Source organism: Amphiprion ocellaris, chromosome 20 (genome assembly GCF_022539595.1).
Source record: "Amphiprion ocellaris isolate individual 3 ecotype Okinawa chromosome 20, ASM2253959v1, whole genome shotgun sequence".
NCBI classification, from domain to species: Eukaryota; Metazoa; Chordata; class Actinopteri; family Pomacentridae; genus Amphiprion; species Amphiprion ocellaris.
The window spans coordinates 16,755,730-16,774,857 of NC_072785.1; the positions used below are offsets into that span (position 1 = coordinate 16,755,730).

At 43.7% G+C, this 19,128-nt stretch overlaps 1 protein-coding gene across 2 annotated transcripts in view; it reads left to right on the forward strand.

Annotated features, from left to right (window-relative positions):
- LOC111577216 (latent-transforming growth factor beta-binding protein 2) overlaps positions 1 to 19,128 on the forward strand; it is an 83,579-nt gene that overhangs the window by 30,336 nt on the left and 34,115 nt on the right. For both annotated transcript variants that reach the window (XM_023283365.3, XM_023283366.3), the window contains exons 4-9: positions 1,107 to 1,372; positions 2,279 to 2,467; positions 5,392 to 5,598; positions 7,008 to 7,291; positions 8,420 to 8,522; positions 17,878 to 17,952. In XM_023283365.3, the coding sequence (XP_023139133.2) occupies positions 1,107 to 1,372; positions 2,279 to 2,467; positions 5,392 to 5,598; positions 7,008 to 7,291; positions 8,420 to 8,522; positions 17,878 to 17,952 (1,124 nt within the window). The remainder of the gene's footprint in view (positions 1 to 1,106; positions 1,373 to 2,278; positions 2,468 to 5,391; positions 5,599 to 7,007; positions 7,292 to 8,419; positions 8,523 to 17,877; positions 17,953 to 19,128) is intronic.

The following is a 19,128-nucleotide window of genomic DNA, read 5'->3' on the forward strand; positions in this document are numbered from 1 at the left end:
GTTTATTCGCCTTATTGTTGTCGTGTGTCTGTGGGTTGACAGAGCTGACTCAGTGTGTGAATAGATGATGTGTGGCTTAAAACCACATGTAATGAATGCACGGTTTATACTCTCATTTCGGGTTTTGATTACAGCGTCGATTACCTTCCAGAGACACAGGTGTGTTTTGTAGAACTGCTCTTCTGATCTATCCGGTGTGGTTCATCTTTGTCTTGCTCTGCTGAACGTCTGTCAGGGCAGATCAGTGGTATCCAGATGTTTTTATGCAAGGCTGAATCCCAGCAGCATTCCATAATCAATCCTAGACCCTGAAAGCCCAGGTAGGCCTGTCTGCCTGTCTAAGAGGCATGCGCCTCCCACAGGTCACTCACATGAGCTCAGCTTCCAGGTTGTGCAGCACAGGCTCAGTAATTGACCCAAATGAAATGCTCACCAGGAAAAAAAACGTGCCCCTCACAGCCCTGGTCGAGCTTTGTTCGTCGACCCTAGTTTTAATACTTCCTCCAATCGAGTGCAACACTCAGGATGTTGCTCCCTGGTTGGCCACAGTCAGACAAAACAAGGAGTTCATAACCTAGTCAAGCAGACACAATAGCCGATGGAAAGGTTTAGTACTTGTAATGGAAAGATCTAATGTTCTAATCACACACTTTACTGAGACCGGCGTCACACAGACTCACAAACTGGAACCTGTGAGTTTTATTCCCTCTGGGTGCCAGATGCTTCATTTTTTTTGTAAATCAGTGGTGAATAATCTGCTCACACAATCTTTCATTAATTAGCCAGGGTCGTGGCTCTCTGACCTACAGCAGATGTCAGCTGAGAAACCCTGTGTGCTTAAACAATGATAGGGTGCTATTAATTTAATTAAAACAAAATTATTTCTAAATCATTTTGTCTCATCTATAAAATCAATTAGGCTGAGCTATGACCTAGACAGCAGATTTGTCTCTCTGGAATGTTATTTTCTGTTGCACACGTTCACCACAGTTAAGTGGATTTCATGGTGATGCTCATGCGTTGCTGATGGGTGTATCTTTGTGAGTGTATATATGTGTGGGACATGAGGTCATATGTTTATGGTCTCGTGATGATGTGATTGGCAGGACCCAAGTGAGACGGGGACCCTCTGACTCCTCCCCTCAGCAGACCGGGACCTCCCGCACCGTAAAACGTTATCCATCATCCTCTGGGCCTATAACCTCCAACGCTCTACCCAGTGGCACTGGTTATGCTAATGGCCACGGCAATGAGCACAGGAACTTTTATGGACACAGGAGTGGGCACAGCAACGCACACTCCCACAACACTCACAGGCAGACCAGCGGCAGCCAGCTTCACGGACAGTTCAACAATGCTTTACTACCAGGCGGTAAGTACCAAAATCTGTCTTTTGCATGCTGTGAAATGAACATAATAAAACTTGGATCTGTTCTCATTTTACATCTGTACTCAAAACAAACACAATCCATTCTGCTGCAATTCATAGTGTCTACAGTATATGCATACACATCCTGTGGTGTCATTGTTAAATGGAACATTAACCACAACAACAAAAAAACAAAAAACAAAACAAAACTGACAGCATCCCATGCTTCATTTTCCTTCTCTCACCATCCACCCACCTCACCCCCTCTGTGGTCTGCATCACACAGACAGATGCTTCATATCAAAGCTGCATTCATGTGTGTGTTCATGCACAGTTACACGCTTTGACATCTTCAGGAATCTACACTGTCACCTCTCTGACATGACAGGCACTGAACCCTGGCGCCTTCACCCGCAACAAACAGAAAACTGAACTTGTCTGTTCCAATTTTGATCTCCTTTCACTTCTTCATTTTCTCTCCGGTGCATCATCCAACACACACAGCTGTCTGATGTTGGAGCTTCTCATTTGTTTTTTAGCCCTGTACCGGGGCAACGGATGTTGAATGGCTTCCCACCATTACACAATGTTCGCTTGCACTTACGCTCACTTTGTCTGCTTCACACATACACACATCCAAAAACACCTTCTCCCAAAGATAAAGGGCTTGGAGACTGGCCCGATACCTAATAGTATACTCTTCCACGTGTGCTGCCCTGTGGCACATCGCTCGGTGTGCTGCGGCGTGCCAGTGGCCAGTCGTCAGCACACACCCTCGAACACTTATAAACCTCCCTTTTTCCCAGATGGGAGTGTGTCACAGTGAGGCTGAAGGAGGAAGGATGCAGCTCGTCTCCGGCCTGCCTCTGCTGCTGCTCCTTCTCAACCGGCTGTGCTTGTGTCTTCCAGGAGCCAACCTCACCTCCAACCTGGATCGCATTAAGATCGTCTTCACACCTATGCTGTGCCGCAGGGTGTGCAATGGTGGGCGCTGCTACAACAGCTGTGAGAAGGGAGACATCACCACGGTCTACAGCGAGACCTCGCAGCAGCAGCAGCAGCAGCAGCAGCAGCCAAAGAACCAGGGCTTCCGACTCTGTGAGTGTCGACCCCAGGCCCTCTGATTATCATTGTCTTTCTCTCTGCTCTGCCTTTAAATTCTCTGTTCTGCCTTCTCTCTTTTGCTTCCTGTCTGATTCTCACACACGTTCCCTGGGTCTCCATTTTAGCATCTCCTTTCTTTTTATGGGGTGAGCTCGACAAAGTGGGTTCCCAGTGGCATGCCGTCTCTTCTGAATGCCAGGCTCAGAAAGGAGGCAGAGTGGTGTAGATTAAAGCTGAGAGCTGTGCTAAAAACTCTCACTGTCAAAGAGAAAGAAGGGGAAAGCAGGAGAGATGGGGGCAGAGCAGATTAAAAGCAGTCTCTGTAAAAGGGGGCTAATCTCGCCTCGCACTCATACACGTGGAGCCCGTGGTCCCACGCTCCCAACACTTAGCCCCCATCTCTTTGCGGTTTACACCTCGCGGTTGGCCCCGCCGTTAACCATTTAACATGCTCCCTGGGAGAGCAGGAACGAAAGAAAGAGGAGAGGGAGAGGCAGAAAGAGAGAAAGAGTAGCAGCATGAACAGGATTTTATAGGGATTACATTAAACCTGCCATTTGTCCGGGGGGCTTTGCTTCAAATTCACACAGGAGTGTCCATGGGAAGGGAGGGGGCAGTTAATGCCAAGGGGAGGGTCGAACCCCAGCATGTTTCTTAGTTTAATCATCAGTTTCACCAGCTAAGACTAATTAATACTTGTGGATTAGAGGTGAAGGGTGCGCGTAACACACACACATGCATATACATATATATGTATATGTATATATATATAGGCCCTCTTCAGTCACAGCTCAGATAAAAACAACATCAAACAAGCTCACAAACATGCAACCAACCTAAATGGACTAAGCTCTTGGAGGAGGACCTAGCAGACTGATGAATATATACACAGGTTGATGTTCCAGATTTATGTACCCATTAATGGGGTTTTGGAACGTGGTGTAGATATTCCAAACACTTCAGCGTCCTGGCAGAGGCCTTCCACGAGATTACATTCCTGGCACCTCCACCTCTTCCTCAGCGGTTTGTTTTTATGCCCCACTTTTATTCTCGAGAAATCGTCCTTCATTATGTAAAAGCTTATGTGAAAGAGCGCGTTAAAAAGAGATTGCTCTCCATTTGGGCTCGCATCCTGTTATTGCTTGGGTGTGCGTGCTCGTCAAGGAATGTCAAGTGGACAGCAAACAGTTATCTCATGCTGTTGTTATGTTGCCTACTCCGTGCAGTAAAATCTGGCAGGATAATTATAACAAGCTCTCTTGATACACACCCTGTCTACAACACTTAATTTAAAGCCTGGTATTAGATTGGGTAGAAGTGTGTTTATTGAGTGAGAAGTGTGTGTGCGTGTGTTTGGTTGTTAGAGGCTGTTAAACGGCAGACAGATAGGCAGACAGGCAGCACGGTGTGCAGAGTCGACAGTAGGATGTTGTCTAAGAATAGTTCCTGCCCCATGCTGAGTTGGGACTGGCCTGACACAGACCAGTGCAGACATGCATCCCACATTAAGAAGTTTTAATAGCCCCCTTGAGTTGATAATTTAGCCAGCATGTCAAATCACAGGAGGCCTTCCTGCGTGTCTGGACACCAACGCTGGACCTCTTTAGTCTCTCCGTCTGCCTCTCCACATGTTTTTCTCAGTGTTGCTTTCTCCCTGTTTCACTTAATTCCTGTCTCTTTTCTGTTTTCAATCTATTCTGTTAACATTCTCCTCCTCCTAATCCCTTTCATTCCCTATCTGTTACTCTTTTATTCTTATTCCATCCCTCCTGCTCTTCCTCCTCCAGTCTCACTGCTGTTAATGCTATGTGACAGGGAGCTCATTCCCTACATGCCATCGAGACTGTCCAACTTCTCTCTGTTCCCTGTTTGCACCCTGTTAGTGTGTTACTGTCTGTCTCAATGAGGCAAAGAGGATGCAGCTCGAAGCTTGTTTCCATGACTAGCATCTTCTTTCATCTCGTAGTATGCAGACCATTCGTGTTTCCAACTGTCTTGTAAAACAATCCCTTATATTTTGTGGTGTGATGTGCTGCTGAGCCAAAAAAGTGCAGTAATTCACTTTTTGATCTTTTTGTGCCCCAGAATCATTCTTAATTCGTCATGGTAAGTGAGATTTTTTTCATTTGATAGTCTCTGATGTTTTGAGTTAGGAGAGGTCGGGTCAGAGTGAGTCTGGAGAAGGGAGCAGGTCCAGGTATGTACGATGCAGGCCTGGCACTCATCCCTTATGCCAAAAGATAAAGCCAAAGAAAGGGCTGTGCATGCAGTACAGTCAAACACCATCTGGTCACTGCTGGACTTTCCTCTTTTTCCCTCCATGGTAAATTGCAAACTATAAATCAAATTGTAGACAGAGCACGATTTGGGATCCAATTTACTTGGCCGGCTATAAACCAGTTGATCTCCTTTGAATTTTTGCACAAGATTTGATAGTTTGGGAAATTCACATTTTTTAACCCTTCTACCAGCCAAGCAAGTGTTCCATACAGATATGCATGCACTTGTTATTTCCTCTGAGGTATTACTGGATGAATCATCACTCATCGCTTTGCACAGGAGTACGTAATTACTGGTGTGAGGCAAAGTATGCCAGTGAAGGAGGTGCAGCATGAGGGGCAATGCCAGGGCTCTGCCCTCAGGACAATGTTGAACGTCACGTGGAATAAGGGGCCTGGTAGAGCCAAAGGGTAGAACAGCATGACCATTCAGGTCCACAGAAACCCTCAGCACATGCCCTTCCTATTAGGACTACCCCTTCTGTTTCTGATTATCAGATCCTTGTGTGTGAGGATCCATGATGCTGTGCAATTAAATGTGGTGTGCTGTGTGTGCTAAGGAATCTCTCACTCCTAACTCTTTTTCTCTTTACCTCTGACACACCCACTCAATCCCTTTCTCCGACTTCCTCGCCGCAGTCTTCTGTCAGATCCCCTGCCTTAATGGAGGCCGGTGCATCGGCAGGGACCAGTGCTGGTGTCCGTCAAACTCAACGGGGAAGTTTTGCCACCTGCCAGCTCCACCTCCTTCCAGACCCACCCCTCACAGCCGCAAGGATGCCGGGCACCAGGGACCAAAATCACCATCCCACTCCATGTACACTCTGCCGCTGTCCAATCAGCAAGGTAATCCGTCACGCTGTGACCAATGACAGGGTAGAACTCCCACTGACTTCTTTTCAGGGTGCAACTGAGCTTCACATATAAGCCTGCCATACCTGGTAATCTAACCACTAACATGCTTGCTATAGTCACTTTTATGGAGGTTTCTTGTTGACTCCAAATAACTTGTCTCTCCCAGCTGCAAGTCTTGCTTCCTATGGAGAGAAGTTTATACGAAGTTTAAAAGACAACCTTTAATAAGTACAACACCCTATTAAAAGTGGCAATAGCTTGTTCCATTGTAAATTCTTCTTCTCTCAAAAGTCAGCACTGTCAAGCAGATTGTAATAGCTTCATTAAACTGAGCACAAAACACCTAATTCACTGTTTGCAGCAATTCCAGTGCCACCATTTCAACCACAAATTGTCACTTTTTTTAAATGCACACAAGTGTAGTCCTTGATTTCCAGCTTTGTTTACAGCGCAGCGCTCTGCTTTTGTGGGCCAGCAGCAGTGGAGGTCAGACTCTATTTTGAGCAGAATAACTAATGGATGACTCAGTGGAAATCCTCCTATTGTTCGCACAATGCTGCTTTCACTAAACAGAAGTGAATATTAGAGACAGAGCAGGGCAACGTCAGGAATTTATGTTAATATAAATTGCTTGCTTTTTGCCCCTGGTATAATTTTTTTCTTGTCATCCATGGATCTCGCTCAGTATCTCACTCTGTTGAACACTAAGTAGAAGCAGAAGGTCTGTCTAAGTTAATTTAAATTACCCTCAGAAATATTCCATCCTCTGTTTGAAAATAAATTACATGAATAAACCTACAGTACTTGCAGTGTCATGCACCCAAAATCAGTTTAGTTATGTAGAAGGAAAGAAAATCTCTTCACTGTCTGTATGCTATATATATGGATGGTGGCAATTTCTTGTCTGTGACTCTTAATAAAGTCTATATCTTCTCCTTGGACTCGGGTGTCTGTCTGTGAAGCTGTGATTCATGACAGTTGGTCAGAGTTCTGGGAAAAAACTCTGGCACTCCCTGAAGATAGATGCTTCCCCTCTGTCAACAGGACAAAAGAGCTCATTCTCCACGTTGCAACATCTTCTCAACTCTTCTGCAAATCTGTTTTTGCTCTTTAAAATGGTTTGATTCAAACCAGAAAATCCACAAAGTCGTGTTGTTGTTTTGTAGTATTTTAATAGCGTCTTGTCTGCTGGGAATTCCCAATGTACTCTAGATCTCATAACTTTGGGATGAAGCAAGTGTTTGGTGAACAAGTTTGTGTAAGATGTTAGCTGGTCAAAAACTGGAGTATGTATACAGCTTTTATCTCTTGGCTGAGAATGCTTTCACTTCCATGATTCCACAAATTAAACAGTAAACTATCCACTGCATTGTATAAACTGTGGATCTCTCCTTGTGCAGCGTCCCTCCACCCATCCTTGGTGAACGTCCACATCCAACATCCTCCAGAGGCCGAAGTCCAGATCCACCAAGTAGCTCGAGTCCAGCCTGGGCAGAGACAAGCCACCACTGAGGGGGTTCACTCTGTCCAGCAGCGCTCGCAGCCTGGGAATGGACATGAACACACCAGTGAGCACAGCAGTAGACACCCTCATGCCAATGGAAACAGCCATAGCCACGCCACAACGCACATCCGTCAGAACGGACATGTTGGAAGATGCTTTCAGGAGACAGTCGACGGACAGGTATTGTGTTAAGCCACTGTAACACACTATATACCCTGTCAGCACCAGGTGATCTAAACCAGATGGAGTATTACAGTGAAGGTGTTGATGTTAAGTTTGAAAGCTGAATCCAGTGGGACAAAGCGTTATTACTGCAGGTGCCATTATGTTCACATCCTTGCACCTTCTCTGATAGATGCTGTCTCAAACAGGAAGTGAGCCTGTGTGAATGATTTATGTAATGTCCAGAATTTATGAGCTCTGGCCACACTGGTCATCTCATGTTCCACCAGTTCCCCCAACTAAGGCATGGTATGAGTTAGGATGCATTCAAAAAGGAGAAAGGTTAGGCTTGAAGTTCTGCCCATGTGGTCTTCTTTGTGGGTCAAATCATGGTCCGTATGTACACAGTGTGGCACTTACTGCACATTAACTGTACTTTGCTGTCAAAGTAAGGACGTCACAACAGCTATATATTGAAAAGATGATAGAAAAGGGAAATACTTGAGTCGCAGTGCGTGAGTTTGGCTAATCTGAGGCCCAGCGTAACATCTGTTCTCTTGGCTGTCATCGAGTTTTAACCTTTAGCTGGAACAACACAGCAATCCAACAGTAAGTGTTTTTTTGCCAACATTAATTCTTGAACACTGCAGTTTCCATTTTCCCTTCTCTGGTTTAATAGGGAGCTTGAAATTAAACCTTCAAGTCACAATGACTAAGAAGAACAGAACTTCAGCACAAAACGAGCACGAAAAAGCTTTAGCCTACAGTGCTCCCACTTCTCCTGCCAGAGTGTCAGTGTTCTCCAGAACTCTTAAGTTTCATCTCTATTGGCTCAAAATCTAATAAGTACGATGTGATAGAAATCTCCCATCACAATTAACATAGTGCCTTAATAAGACACGCTAGGAGGTTCCTCGTTGTTTCTTTGGACTCAGTGTTTCTATCCTCCTCCAACTAAATGGTCTCAGATGTGTCTGGTTCACTCTGTCCTTGCAGATAGGCATACACAAACACTCTGACACGAACACGCTTACGCCCTTGCCAACTCAAAGACACTAGCAAATAAACAAGCATGCATGCACAAACATGTAACACTCATTCTTAAAACTTGTTTTGTAGATTTAACACAGATGTGTGTTGTTGCAGTGTGGCAAGCCTCTGCCAGGCCTGACCAAACAGGATGATTGCTGTGGAAGTGTTGGCGCCTCCTGGGGACTGAACAAATGCCAAAAGTGTCCAACCAAACCAGGTAAGCCCCTATGACTAAAGGCATCAGATGTAGGGAATTTTTTGTTCCGCTGCATTCCATTGCACAATTAAATCTAATCTATTTCTAATCTGGTCTTATTCTGTTGGTATAATTTTCTGTTATGCTATTCATGTTGATCTCCTGGTATTCTTGTTCTGTTCAAAACAGCAAGATGCAGCTGCGCTCTTATTTCATTTCCAGGAAGACCTTACCACTCCGAATGCTGTATTTCAGGGTGTTTACAAGTTGTTCTTTTTATATTCCTTAGCAGCCATTGTTCGTGCTTGGTGGATTTTTATCTTTTATCACGCGCTTAAACAACACCGATGACTGATGATGATTAGCATCTAACAGTCTTCATTAGTTGTCTAAAACTGTCTGAAGCAGCTGCGTGACTCGCCCATGCAAGCAGTTGTAAAAACGAAGCCGTTTTCACTTCCATAAAACCAAACCTGGGAAGCAAATGAAAACACATTTAGCATGAAGATGAGAGCCTGGCAGGCATGCCACCCACCCTGCGGGCAGAATGAGCCAACGTGGCCTCAGAAGTGTGAGGAAATGAACAGCCTGCTTCTCAACCAGAGCTGCGGTAGGTTTCACAAACAGCAGCAGGGTGGTTGTATGCCTTAGAGCAGGGTGGGTGGTGACACCGTCCACTGTAGATGGAGACTCTCACTTTGCCTGACAGCCCTGAGTGTTATGTGGAGGGCATAATTGTGCCCCTGTGCTGGTGGACGCCTCGTAGGAAGCAGCTGCATTATGGTGGCACGAGAGACTCAGTTATTTCCCAACACTCCTAATCATATTACATCCATGCCCACACATGCTAGTTGGTTGTCAGATTGTCTATGCCCTGTTCAACGTCTGTCCGGACCTTAATCAGAAGCAGACATCATCCTTCTCTGTCTCAATAATAGATGTCGATCCACTGTTTTCCCCTCTCACTCTCTGTCTCCCCCAGCACGCCAGATTCCCACTCTTCCAAAGTCCCCGGCATGATCTCTTTTGGCTCCCAGATGTTTCCCTCTGCTCCGTCCTTTGAAGTTTGGGGGAGAAACGGAGTGAAGGCTAATTTTTTTTGTGGGTGTTTTGGGGAGCAGCGTGCTGTAGTCCAGGGTCAAACGCAGGCAGAGAAGAAATGATGTCGAAAATGAAAGAGAGGAAAAATTAAGTCAAAATGAAGTCATGTACTTTGTCCCAGAAGTCTTGGAGGGAAGTTTAATAAGAGAAATACTTTGAATTCCTCCAGAGTGTTGCTGTTCTCAGTTTAGACACTTGGCCTTATCTCTAAGCCTCATTCCCTCTTTCTGGCCGAGGTGTGTGCTTTCTTATGCATTTGACAGGAAAGATATGTAGCCCAGAGACAACAGCCTCTGAAGAAACAATATTGCTCTTTTTATTTCACAGTGAATGAGTCAGTTACCAGCCTACAGTGTGGAGAGAAAAGTCATATTAGCTTTATAAGAGTCTCCTGTGTCTCTTGTTGAGTATGTGATAATGATGTCATGAAAACCCAGTTTGTATTTAGGCGTGCGAGGCTACCATTGGTCAGTTTATAGCTGGTTGCAAAATACAGTATGGACTGAGAACAAGCGTTGCTACTTCATTTTTTTATTATGGTTAGGAGGATTCCAGTATGACCACAATTTAATATGGTTCTTTTGCAGACAAGACTTTTACTCTTTACTTCCTGCCTCCACATCACTGTCGGTATATATTTGAAAGTGCTTCAGCCTCAGTGATATAGATTCATATTGCTGCTGTCTGGCTGTGTCTGAAATCTGAAAACGTATGTACATTTCAGCACAGATGATGATATTATAAGTCTAGTTGTTATTTATTATTATACACCAGGGAATTTATGTCACTTTATGTCATGGCAATAAGGAGGGAGGATATGCATGTGTGCATGTGTACGTGAAGGAGGACTGACGTTATGGAAGCATGAATGCCAGTGTGTCCCATCTCAGTGGGAGCCGAAGCCTTTAGGAGCCAGTGCCTTTAAAAGTCGCATGCTGAGGATTCCTGGCCAGTAATGAGATCCAGATCAACCCGAACAGGCTGCAGTCAACTGCATCCCTCTGGTTCTGATGAGGAGGTGGAGTAACTAAAACGGCTCTGCACTTGGTTTGGATTTCAAGCCAGTTAATTCTATCATTGCAAGGTTTGAAATTACTGTAGAGTTGATCAAAGCTATTAACAAATATGAGATATGTGAGCTGAGTGAGATTGACAATATGTGAGCAAGGTAGAAGATGATTTAGTTACTAGTCTCATTTGAAGCACACTGCAGAAACTGAACCCACTATGATGCCAAGAAGACATTTTATCATTAAAAAGCAAGGAGTTAGGATTGTGTTGTTCGTGCAACTCTGACGTTCTTAAATACCCTCTCCAGAGAAAATTAAATGTTTTAGCATGCTGGAAGACACATCAGAAGTGATATATACTGTCATGGCTGACCACCTCTGTCTTTACATTACATTGTACCAATGATAATGTCAAAAACATGGATTCGGACTTGCAGAATGGCTGAATAATGCCAACATTACAACTTGTTCTTATGAAACATAGAGTAGTTTTACACTGTTTGAGCAGAATTGTAGGTGAGCTGGTGTGCTTGAGCTGCTATGAATGGATACGCTGCATTGAAAGAGAAGCAGGAATTTCAGATCCACACATTCTAGAGGAAGCAATGGTGTAGAGTTACATTTAAGGCATTTCAAGGCAGGAAGGGATTATTTTCATGGGAAAAAACATCTAATTATGTACCTCTGATACACAGATTTGAGTTTTCAGGGGACTTTAAGGATACATTTCCGTCAGTAAAGTAATCAACGGTTCACAAAGCCAACTGAAGGCACATTGCTGTGGCCCCAGTCTGACCCACACTGTAGTGTTGGCATTACTCTCTCTAACAGTGCTGGCAGCCCCTCCCTCACTGTGTGTTTCACAGCTAATGGAATTTCACAAGCCATTTGTCTCCCCATCTGTCATTGATGGGCAGCTTCCTTCTCTGTGACTCTCCTCGTCAGCGATGCTGGGAGGCTTCCCAGGGAGCCAGATCACATCTCCAGGGCCTAAACTAACCACCACACCCACAGGAGCCTTGGCTTCCTCCAGCTCTACCTCCCTGGGTCATCGGGGTCATGCTTCATTCCCGTCTCTCTCTCTGACGCTCTGTAATGAGGACGATATTCTTCACGAGGTTTAGATCAGTCAGATGAGGCAAAGGAGGAGCCTCATAGAGCTCCACGATTTCCAGATCTTCCCACATGAACTCATCCCTCCGAAATCTTCCGTCTGTTCCCGAGACATTTAATCTGACATCTACTGAGGGGCCAGAGCCTGAGCATCTTGCTTTTTATTAGCACTGATCAAACATGAACACTTGTTAATGACCAACAAAAACCAGAGATGCAATGACTTTGCTTCGGAATCAGAACAGATGCACTGGATCAACTCCACAGCAGCTTCTCATGATGATTAGATAGAGACATCACATCTCTTTGACAGCATTTGATTCATTGATGTTGACTTAGTGTTATCCACTCACAACTAGAATGATGGAATGTATTAGCTGGGCAGCCATGTGGCTAATCAGGGCTGAGCAGACCTAACCACCACGAGAAATAAATCCCAGTTGGAGGCAGATGGATATGAAATTTGCGATGCATTTCTTAATTGGATACAAGCGAAGTTGAGCATATTTTTATTGGGAATGTGCCGTGACTTGCTTTCCTTTGGATCAAGCCCAGGTGGTTAATATTCCACAGGGAATCTGAGATTATAGAGGAATGTAGGGTCTGCTTTAAATGTGTTTGATACGGGTTGCGCTGCTATCATCATCTTGGAGAAGAGTGTTAAGCAAAATTGTCAAACTACAAACAGAGATATAAAATGCATACTTTCGTGAATAGAAACAATGAAAAGTATGTTTTGAGTAAAGACTTAATGTAGCAGAAAAATGAAATAAGCTCTTCATCAAAGACGTTTGTTGTTGCTGCTTCACATGTGCCATGGGTTTGTTGTGTTAAAGCAATATGACACAGATACACAACTAAGACTGTTAATGATTGAGAAAATACAGTGTCTTGTAGTTTTTACTTTGGTTTTGTGTTTATGTGAGTATCAGCAGGGGACATTGACATTAATCCCATGTGTCCTAACCGATTAGCCTTAGCCTCACTAGCAGGGACACATTATTTACAGGGCATGTGATATGGACCGTGCCAGATTGGCAAATGTGGCGAGTGCCAAGGAGACATTCTGCTTTGAAAGAAAATGACTTCCCTTTAAGCTATTTGCTCCAATCAAGCATTGGCTCAAAGGCCAAGAAGAGATGGCTTAGCCATCATAGAGGCTCCAAAGACCTGAAACCCTCCATGGTGATTAAAGAGCTCTCTGTGCTCCTGGTTTTGTCTCGGTGGCACCAGTTTGTCCTGTGGCGGCATGTCAGAAAACAAATTGCTGGATAGGATCCTGAGTAGGTCTTGGCTTTGATGTTGGTTGTTTTCCTATGTTGTGGCCCCCAATGGAATAAAGAGGAAGACTGTCTCCTGTTTGCATCCTGTGAATGGCACCCATCCCTCCTCCCTCGTCTCTCACACGTTCTCAGGTTTTTCAGTCGGTTAAGTGGAGAACTGAGGTTGGTTCCCTGGCAAGTCCCTGGAGAAGCTGTGATTGATGGACCAGTCTGCTCAATCATCTTAGAAGAACAGCCTGCAGGCCGGGTGGTCTACACGGTGATTGTACCAAAATTAGCAATTAAAGATTTCTGTATGGCTGAGGCACCCAGCTGACTCAAAACTTTCTTCCTTCTCAGTCTCCTGCCTCTTTCTCTCTTTACCGTCTCTCCTATTTTGCATAAGCTTTCATTTGAATATCCAGCAGCGCTTTTCATTGAGCAAATTTCACTTTCATACCAAAAGAGATTTAAGCGATTTATTCAGGTTTAGGTTTGAACAGCAACAGCATCTGAGAAGCTTTAAGGAATTTGAATTACACTTTCAGGTCAGGGAATTTGAGCAAATATTATTGAACAACTGCCAGTGGAATTCACAACACAATTGAATGGAGATGGACAATAAATTAGTGAAGGGTGACACAGTCTTTTGTTAAACAGGGCTAAATGGATAGGCAACAATTGGAAGGTTTTGTCTGCACCCTCTGTGGATACAGACAAGTCTGGGTCTACAGTCTTTGTAACCAAGGGTGACACTAATGATGCGCAGCTTGAGCTCACTCTTGCAAGCCACTGGCTGTGTAGCTCTATATTTTCTACACAAATGATTGTAGAAACCAGCATGGGAACTGGTACACCATTAAAATCTACCAAGGACACCATCATTCTTTGCTTTTTATATAATAATGGAAACTACACGGCGAAGTAGTCTCTGATTTTTATTCCTGGTGCTGATTATGATTTCTTTAGGTAAATGGTTGTGATTTTCAGACACATGATCCATCTACAGAGGTTCATGTTTAGCTTTGCTCCACGGTGGCACTATTAATTAGTTAATCAAACAGCCGAGACCCACGATATTAAATGTTATAATAACAGAAGGCAACCAGTAATTTGGCGGGTCATTGTCAACCTCTGCATGCTGAGCTTCAACAGCTGGTTTTTAAAATGTAATGCAAACAATTCGCCCTTAGGGAACAATAAACATAGAGTGAATTCAACTCCAGTAACAAGAACTTTTAGATCCAGGGCAAACATAAGGAAATTTTGAGTAGTATCTGCCAAATTAGATCCTAAGTGCAAATGAAGTTTTATGAACATAAATGCGTCTGGTATAAATGGAAGCATGCCAACTTTACATCACTGTTACACAATTAAGTTTTAATTCTACACAAGATTTTTTCTATTTCTCCATTATTTTTTTCTGATGTCATTTTAAGACGTTTGACATGAGCTGTCGCTCAGATTCAGGCTGGAGTCATTACTCACTGCAGAAGTCCTCTTCTCCCTGCTAATAAGCTTTATTGAGACTCCAGGACCTCCCCCACTGGGCTTCCCTTGGCATGTGCGCCCTGCTGTCACTCAAACCAGACTTTTCTTGATTCCATCGCTGCAGGAGGACGTGCCCGCTGCCCTACCACAACAGCTCATTACTCAGAAACTTTGGTAGGGGGATTAGGAGGGTGTGGAGGAAGATGAGGAGGTGGGCAGACAGGAACAGGGGCGTCGCCTTGACATAGTTCCCCCCTTTACTCGTTGCCCCTTCATGCTGACCCACTTCTGCTCTGTCAACCCTCAGGTACACTGACCCTGCCTGGTCGACTGGGTCACAGCAGGACCAAAACATAACTCAGCTTCCAGGATCTCGTTCCCAGAAAACTTCCATGTGTCACACATTCCAGTCACTCCTGAGAAACTGACACAAACTCAAGACCGACTGGTGGGGCTTGTTTTGATGGTACATATTTACAGGATCGTTGTGTTGGTATTTTAAACTTCAACCTGTACAGCACCTAATTCTAACCTTTGAAAAATAATGACTGAGCTTCTGAAACAAAAAGTGGGGCAACACTGGATGTTTTATGTGTAATATGTGTTTGTATTTGGAGCTGAACACAACAGGTGGTTTGTAGAGATTTGATCTTGTCTGGTCCTGCTCTGATCCAGATAGCCATTTACAGCATATCATAGCAGAGCAGACTTTCAGTCAATGCTTTGGTTTGCTTGAGCTGTGGTCACAAACATGGTGGGACTTTTCTCCCTTTCCCAACGCACTCTGCCAGAGGAGGAGATCTATTTTCTCTCTTGGCAAAGGCAGTGATGCCTTGCCTCCTTTCCTGCATACGTCACCTCTGTTTCCAGTCTTTCATCAATGTGGCAGCAGATTCAAAGCAATGAATTACTTTGGTAAAATATCATTTTTAGGCTCCTTGTGGGAATCCAAAGATTGTCGTCACTGTCATTTTTTAGTCCTCTTTGTCAGAGGGAAATGTTGCGTACAATGATGTTATTCTCTTTCTCAATGATGACATAAAGTAAAAAATAAATGCAGACAAGGCATTTTCTCATGTAAAACAAAGACAACAAAGTGTCTCAGTGAGGTGTTGAGCCACCCCACCCTGCCAGAACAACGTCACTGCACACTGGCACTGATTCTCAAAATTTCTGGAACTGGAAAGATATTTCCTCATTTGGGTTTTGAAATGATGATGATAGAGAGCACTGTAGTCCAAATTCTCATAGGTGGTCAACTGGGTTGAGTTTAAGTGACCATTAAGGCGATAAAATATGATTCACATCATTTTTATATTTATCAAACCAGTCAGTGACTGTGGGTGGATTGATTTGCAGTGACTCTTCCTTCTGAGGAGACAAGTGGGCCTCAACCATGCCAGGAAAATGTCCCCCTTAGCATAACAGAGCCACCAGATTCCCCTCACTGTATGGGTCAATGGTTCAGGCCTGCGCCGTTCTTATAGTGAACACCACACATGTACTCACTCATTTCTCAAGAACATGGTTAAGGATGACTCATCTAACCATATCACTTTTTCCACATCTCTGTAGACCAATCCCTCAAATGTGTATTTTTCTTAGTAATGAGAGGCTTATTTACTGCAACTGTAATATCCTTCTTTACATAACTGTCAACAGGCTGTTCATCCTGGCAGTCTGATCATGACCTACACTGACATTTTTAGTCACCTGAGGAAGAGTTGCTCTTATGTTTTTCCATACATATCTCTCCAATGCATAACACTGAGGTCAAATCTGTGAAAGGCTGATCACAATTTACAACATGATTTGTTGCTGTCTTTCCTATAAATCTTAATGCAGTGTTTCAAAAGGAACACTACTGAGCCAGTTGAGCAGCCTGTGACTAAAGCTCCTGCCATCTGTGCACCAACAATTAATCCATTTTCAAAGTCATTTTGATCTTTTAGTCTTGTCATCTCCACACAAATTCTGAATCAGCTTTGCCTCCTTCTTATACGTGAACACAGAACATGTTTGGATGTTATCTGTTTAATTGAACCCTGCAGTGCACCTGTGTGGAAGTATCTCCATTTGCTGAGTTCTTTCACTCATTTATTCAACTATTGAAATATCCCATTCTGTGTCATGCTTTGCAACAGTAAAATTCCTACCCATGTTCAATAATTTAAAAAGTCTGCTTGAGGGTAGGGTGTTGTACATACAACACCAAGTTTTTGTCCCCATTCTTGGCGGAAACAACATTTTTTTCTAGCATGAAAATCTGAATCATGGATGTCATGATTAGGAAACCCCATGGAGCAAAGTTCTACCTTTACTGCTTTAAGTTGCCTGATTTGTGACTGTAATTTGAATAGACTATAACAGTGAGAAACAGTTCCGTCATGTTAACAAGCATGTCATTATTCTTTACAGCTCTCCTCACCCAAACACACATTTTTTCCTTCCAAAATCAGATCTTTTCCTTTCAACATGATATATAGAGAAACTTGTCATCTCAGTTTATGTCATAGAAAGATCTGTTGCTCATAATCATTCTGTCTCTGTTAGGAAACCTATAGAACTTCATACATAAGGGCTCCATCCCGCTCTCTCTGTCAAACACACAGATACAGACGCACACATTCGAACACAAACAGACTTTCTCTTTGCCATATGATAGTCACATTGACCCCTCTGTACATTTAATGGAGCATGTTGGGGCTTGACTGGGTGCTGAATGAGTAATGACACCATGTTTTCAGGCCTCCGTCACTGACAGTTCGGCCACACTGGGGCATTAACAGACACACCGTGTTATTTACCGCTGCACCCCTGTGAACCTCTAATGTACACACCTGACGCACACTCGCCATGTGATTTTTATTGCTTTGGCAAAACAAGCAAAAAGAGTTTTTGGCCGATCACTTCTCCATGAGTTGTACGTTAATCATCATTCCTTGTGTGTACAGTTAAAGCATTAGTCTCTTGTTTAAGTAGATTTGCACTGCGGTTGATGATAAAGGTCAGAGCTGTCACGCAGGCTTCCCCAACATATTTATGATATAAGCACTTCCTTCATCTGTCCCTGGAGGTTGAGGAGAGTTGTAGGTAATATGATTATAAATGACGTCGAGTGTTATCGTTACATTCTGCTGGATGGCAGCGCTGTCTTATAAATGTGGTTGATGAGGATCCATTTCCATACACTCACTCTGGGGTCCCTCGGGGCCCAGTTGTGGGTCCCCTCATTTTTCCTCTTGCCGAGATGTTCACATCTGTAAGTTATATGGTCCCCTCCTAAAGCTGAGCTACTCTTCTCCCTCCGCGATGAATGCAATGCTTTGTGACAGAGAGGCCGGCCTTGTTAGATCATTTCGCTCCTTCTAAACTGTGCTTTCCTCTCTCTGTTTGCAGCGTTCGCAGTGATTGCAAATGGACAAGTGGAATGTCCCAAAGGTTTTAAAAGGATGAATGTCACACACTGTCAAGGTAAGCTATAAAATATCCTGAAGGAGGTGTTTGTAGGTTAATCCTCTCTGACTGTTATTGTATGACTTAACCTTGCTGCATATTTTAATAGTTAGTATATTTAAGCAACAATATATTAAAAATAATAGCATGGATGTGATAAAAACTTAATGCCCATATGTTTTCATACATATATCCCTGAGCACCTCTATAAAAGTCTTACTCCTTGCTGTACATCTGGCCCCTATGGGAACAATTAGGCTTGGTCCGGGGTCATAGCCGAGCAGCCAATAAGCACATGGGGTTCCCGTTTTAATTGGTCTTTGGGTTCTGAGTGGAGAACGGTGCAGCAGGCTGTGATTATGGCAAATGTGGCTCTTTGAGTATTTGTGAGCAGTTTGTTGCTCTGCCTTGATAAATGTGCCAGCGGAGGGACATCTGTTTGACTACCAGCGTACCCATCCATGTGTATGCAACAACAAACTTCGACCCCCTTCCTGAAAAGACACAGTGTTTTCCACCATTGCAGCATCCTCTATGTGGCTATTTGTCAGCTGGCAGTTACTTCAAGAGGCGATTACCACCCACATCGTCAACACTGCAGACAATCTCCCACTAAAGAATCCAGAGCATTTATATTTGTTGGTGGTGTTAGTATACAACATCAAAATTAATCGACATGAACAAATAAACGGCATCTGAAAGTTGCAGGAAAGCATGCACAGCTTGATCTGGGAACAAGACCTCGCACTGACAACTGATGTTGACACTTTGAATAACAAAAGGCAGCTTTTCTGACAGTCTACTTAGAGCTGTGTCACTGACTTGATTAATAGTGTCATAATCCAAAGGGCAATGCCTACTGAAGCCTATGGAGTACAACAACATAACGGTCCAGTGGACAGCTATGACTGCCTCTACAACAGGCCTCATCCACTGGTTCAGCAAGTTCAACACTTTTTCTGATCCACACAGAGTTACTGGCTTATTGATGTGTTCAGGTAATGATTGAGCAGGGAAGCATATTTTAATAAAATAAAGACCTGTGGACAAGGACATACTTATTCTCCAATAGTGTGTCAAGAAGCCAACAAATGTGGAAATTTAACTTTCTATTATTCATGCTTTTCTTTTCTGATTGTTTCAAGATGTTTCTCCCTTTCAGTTACTCATTTTTTGCGTTCCAAAAAAGCAAAG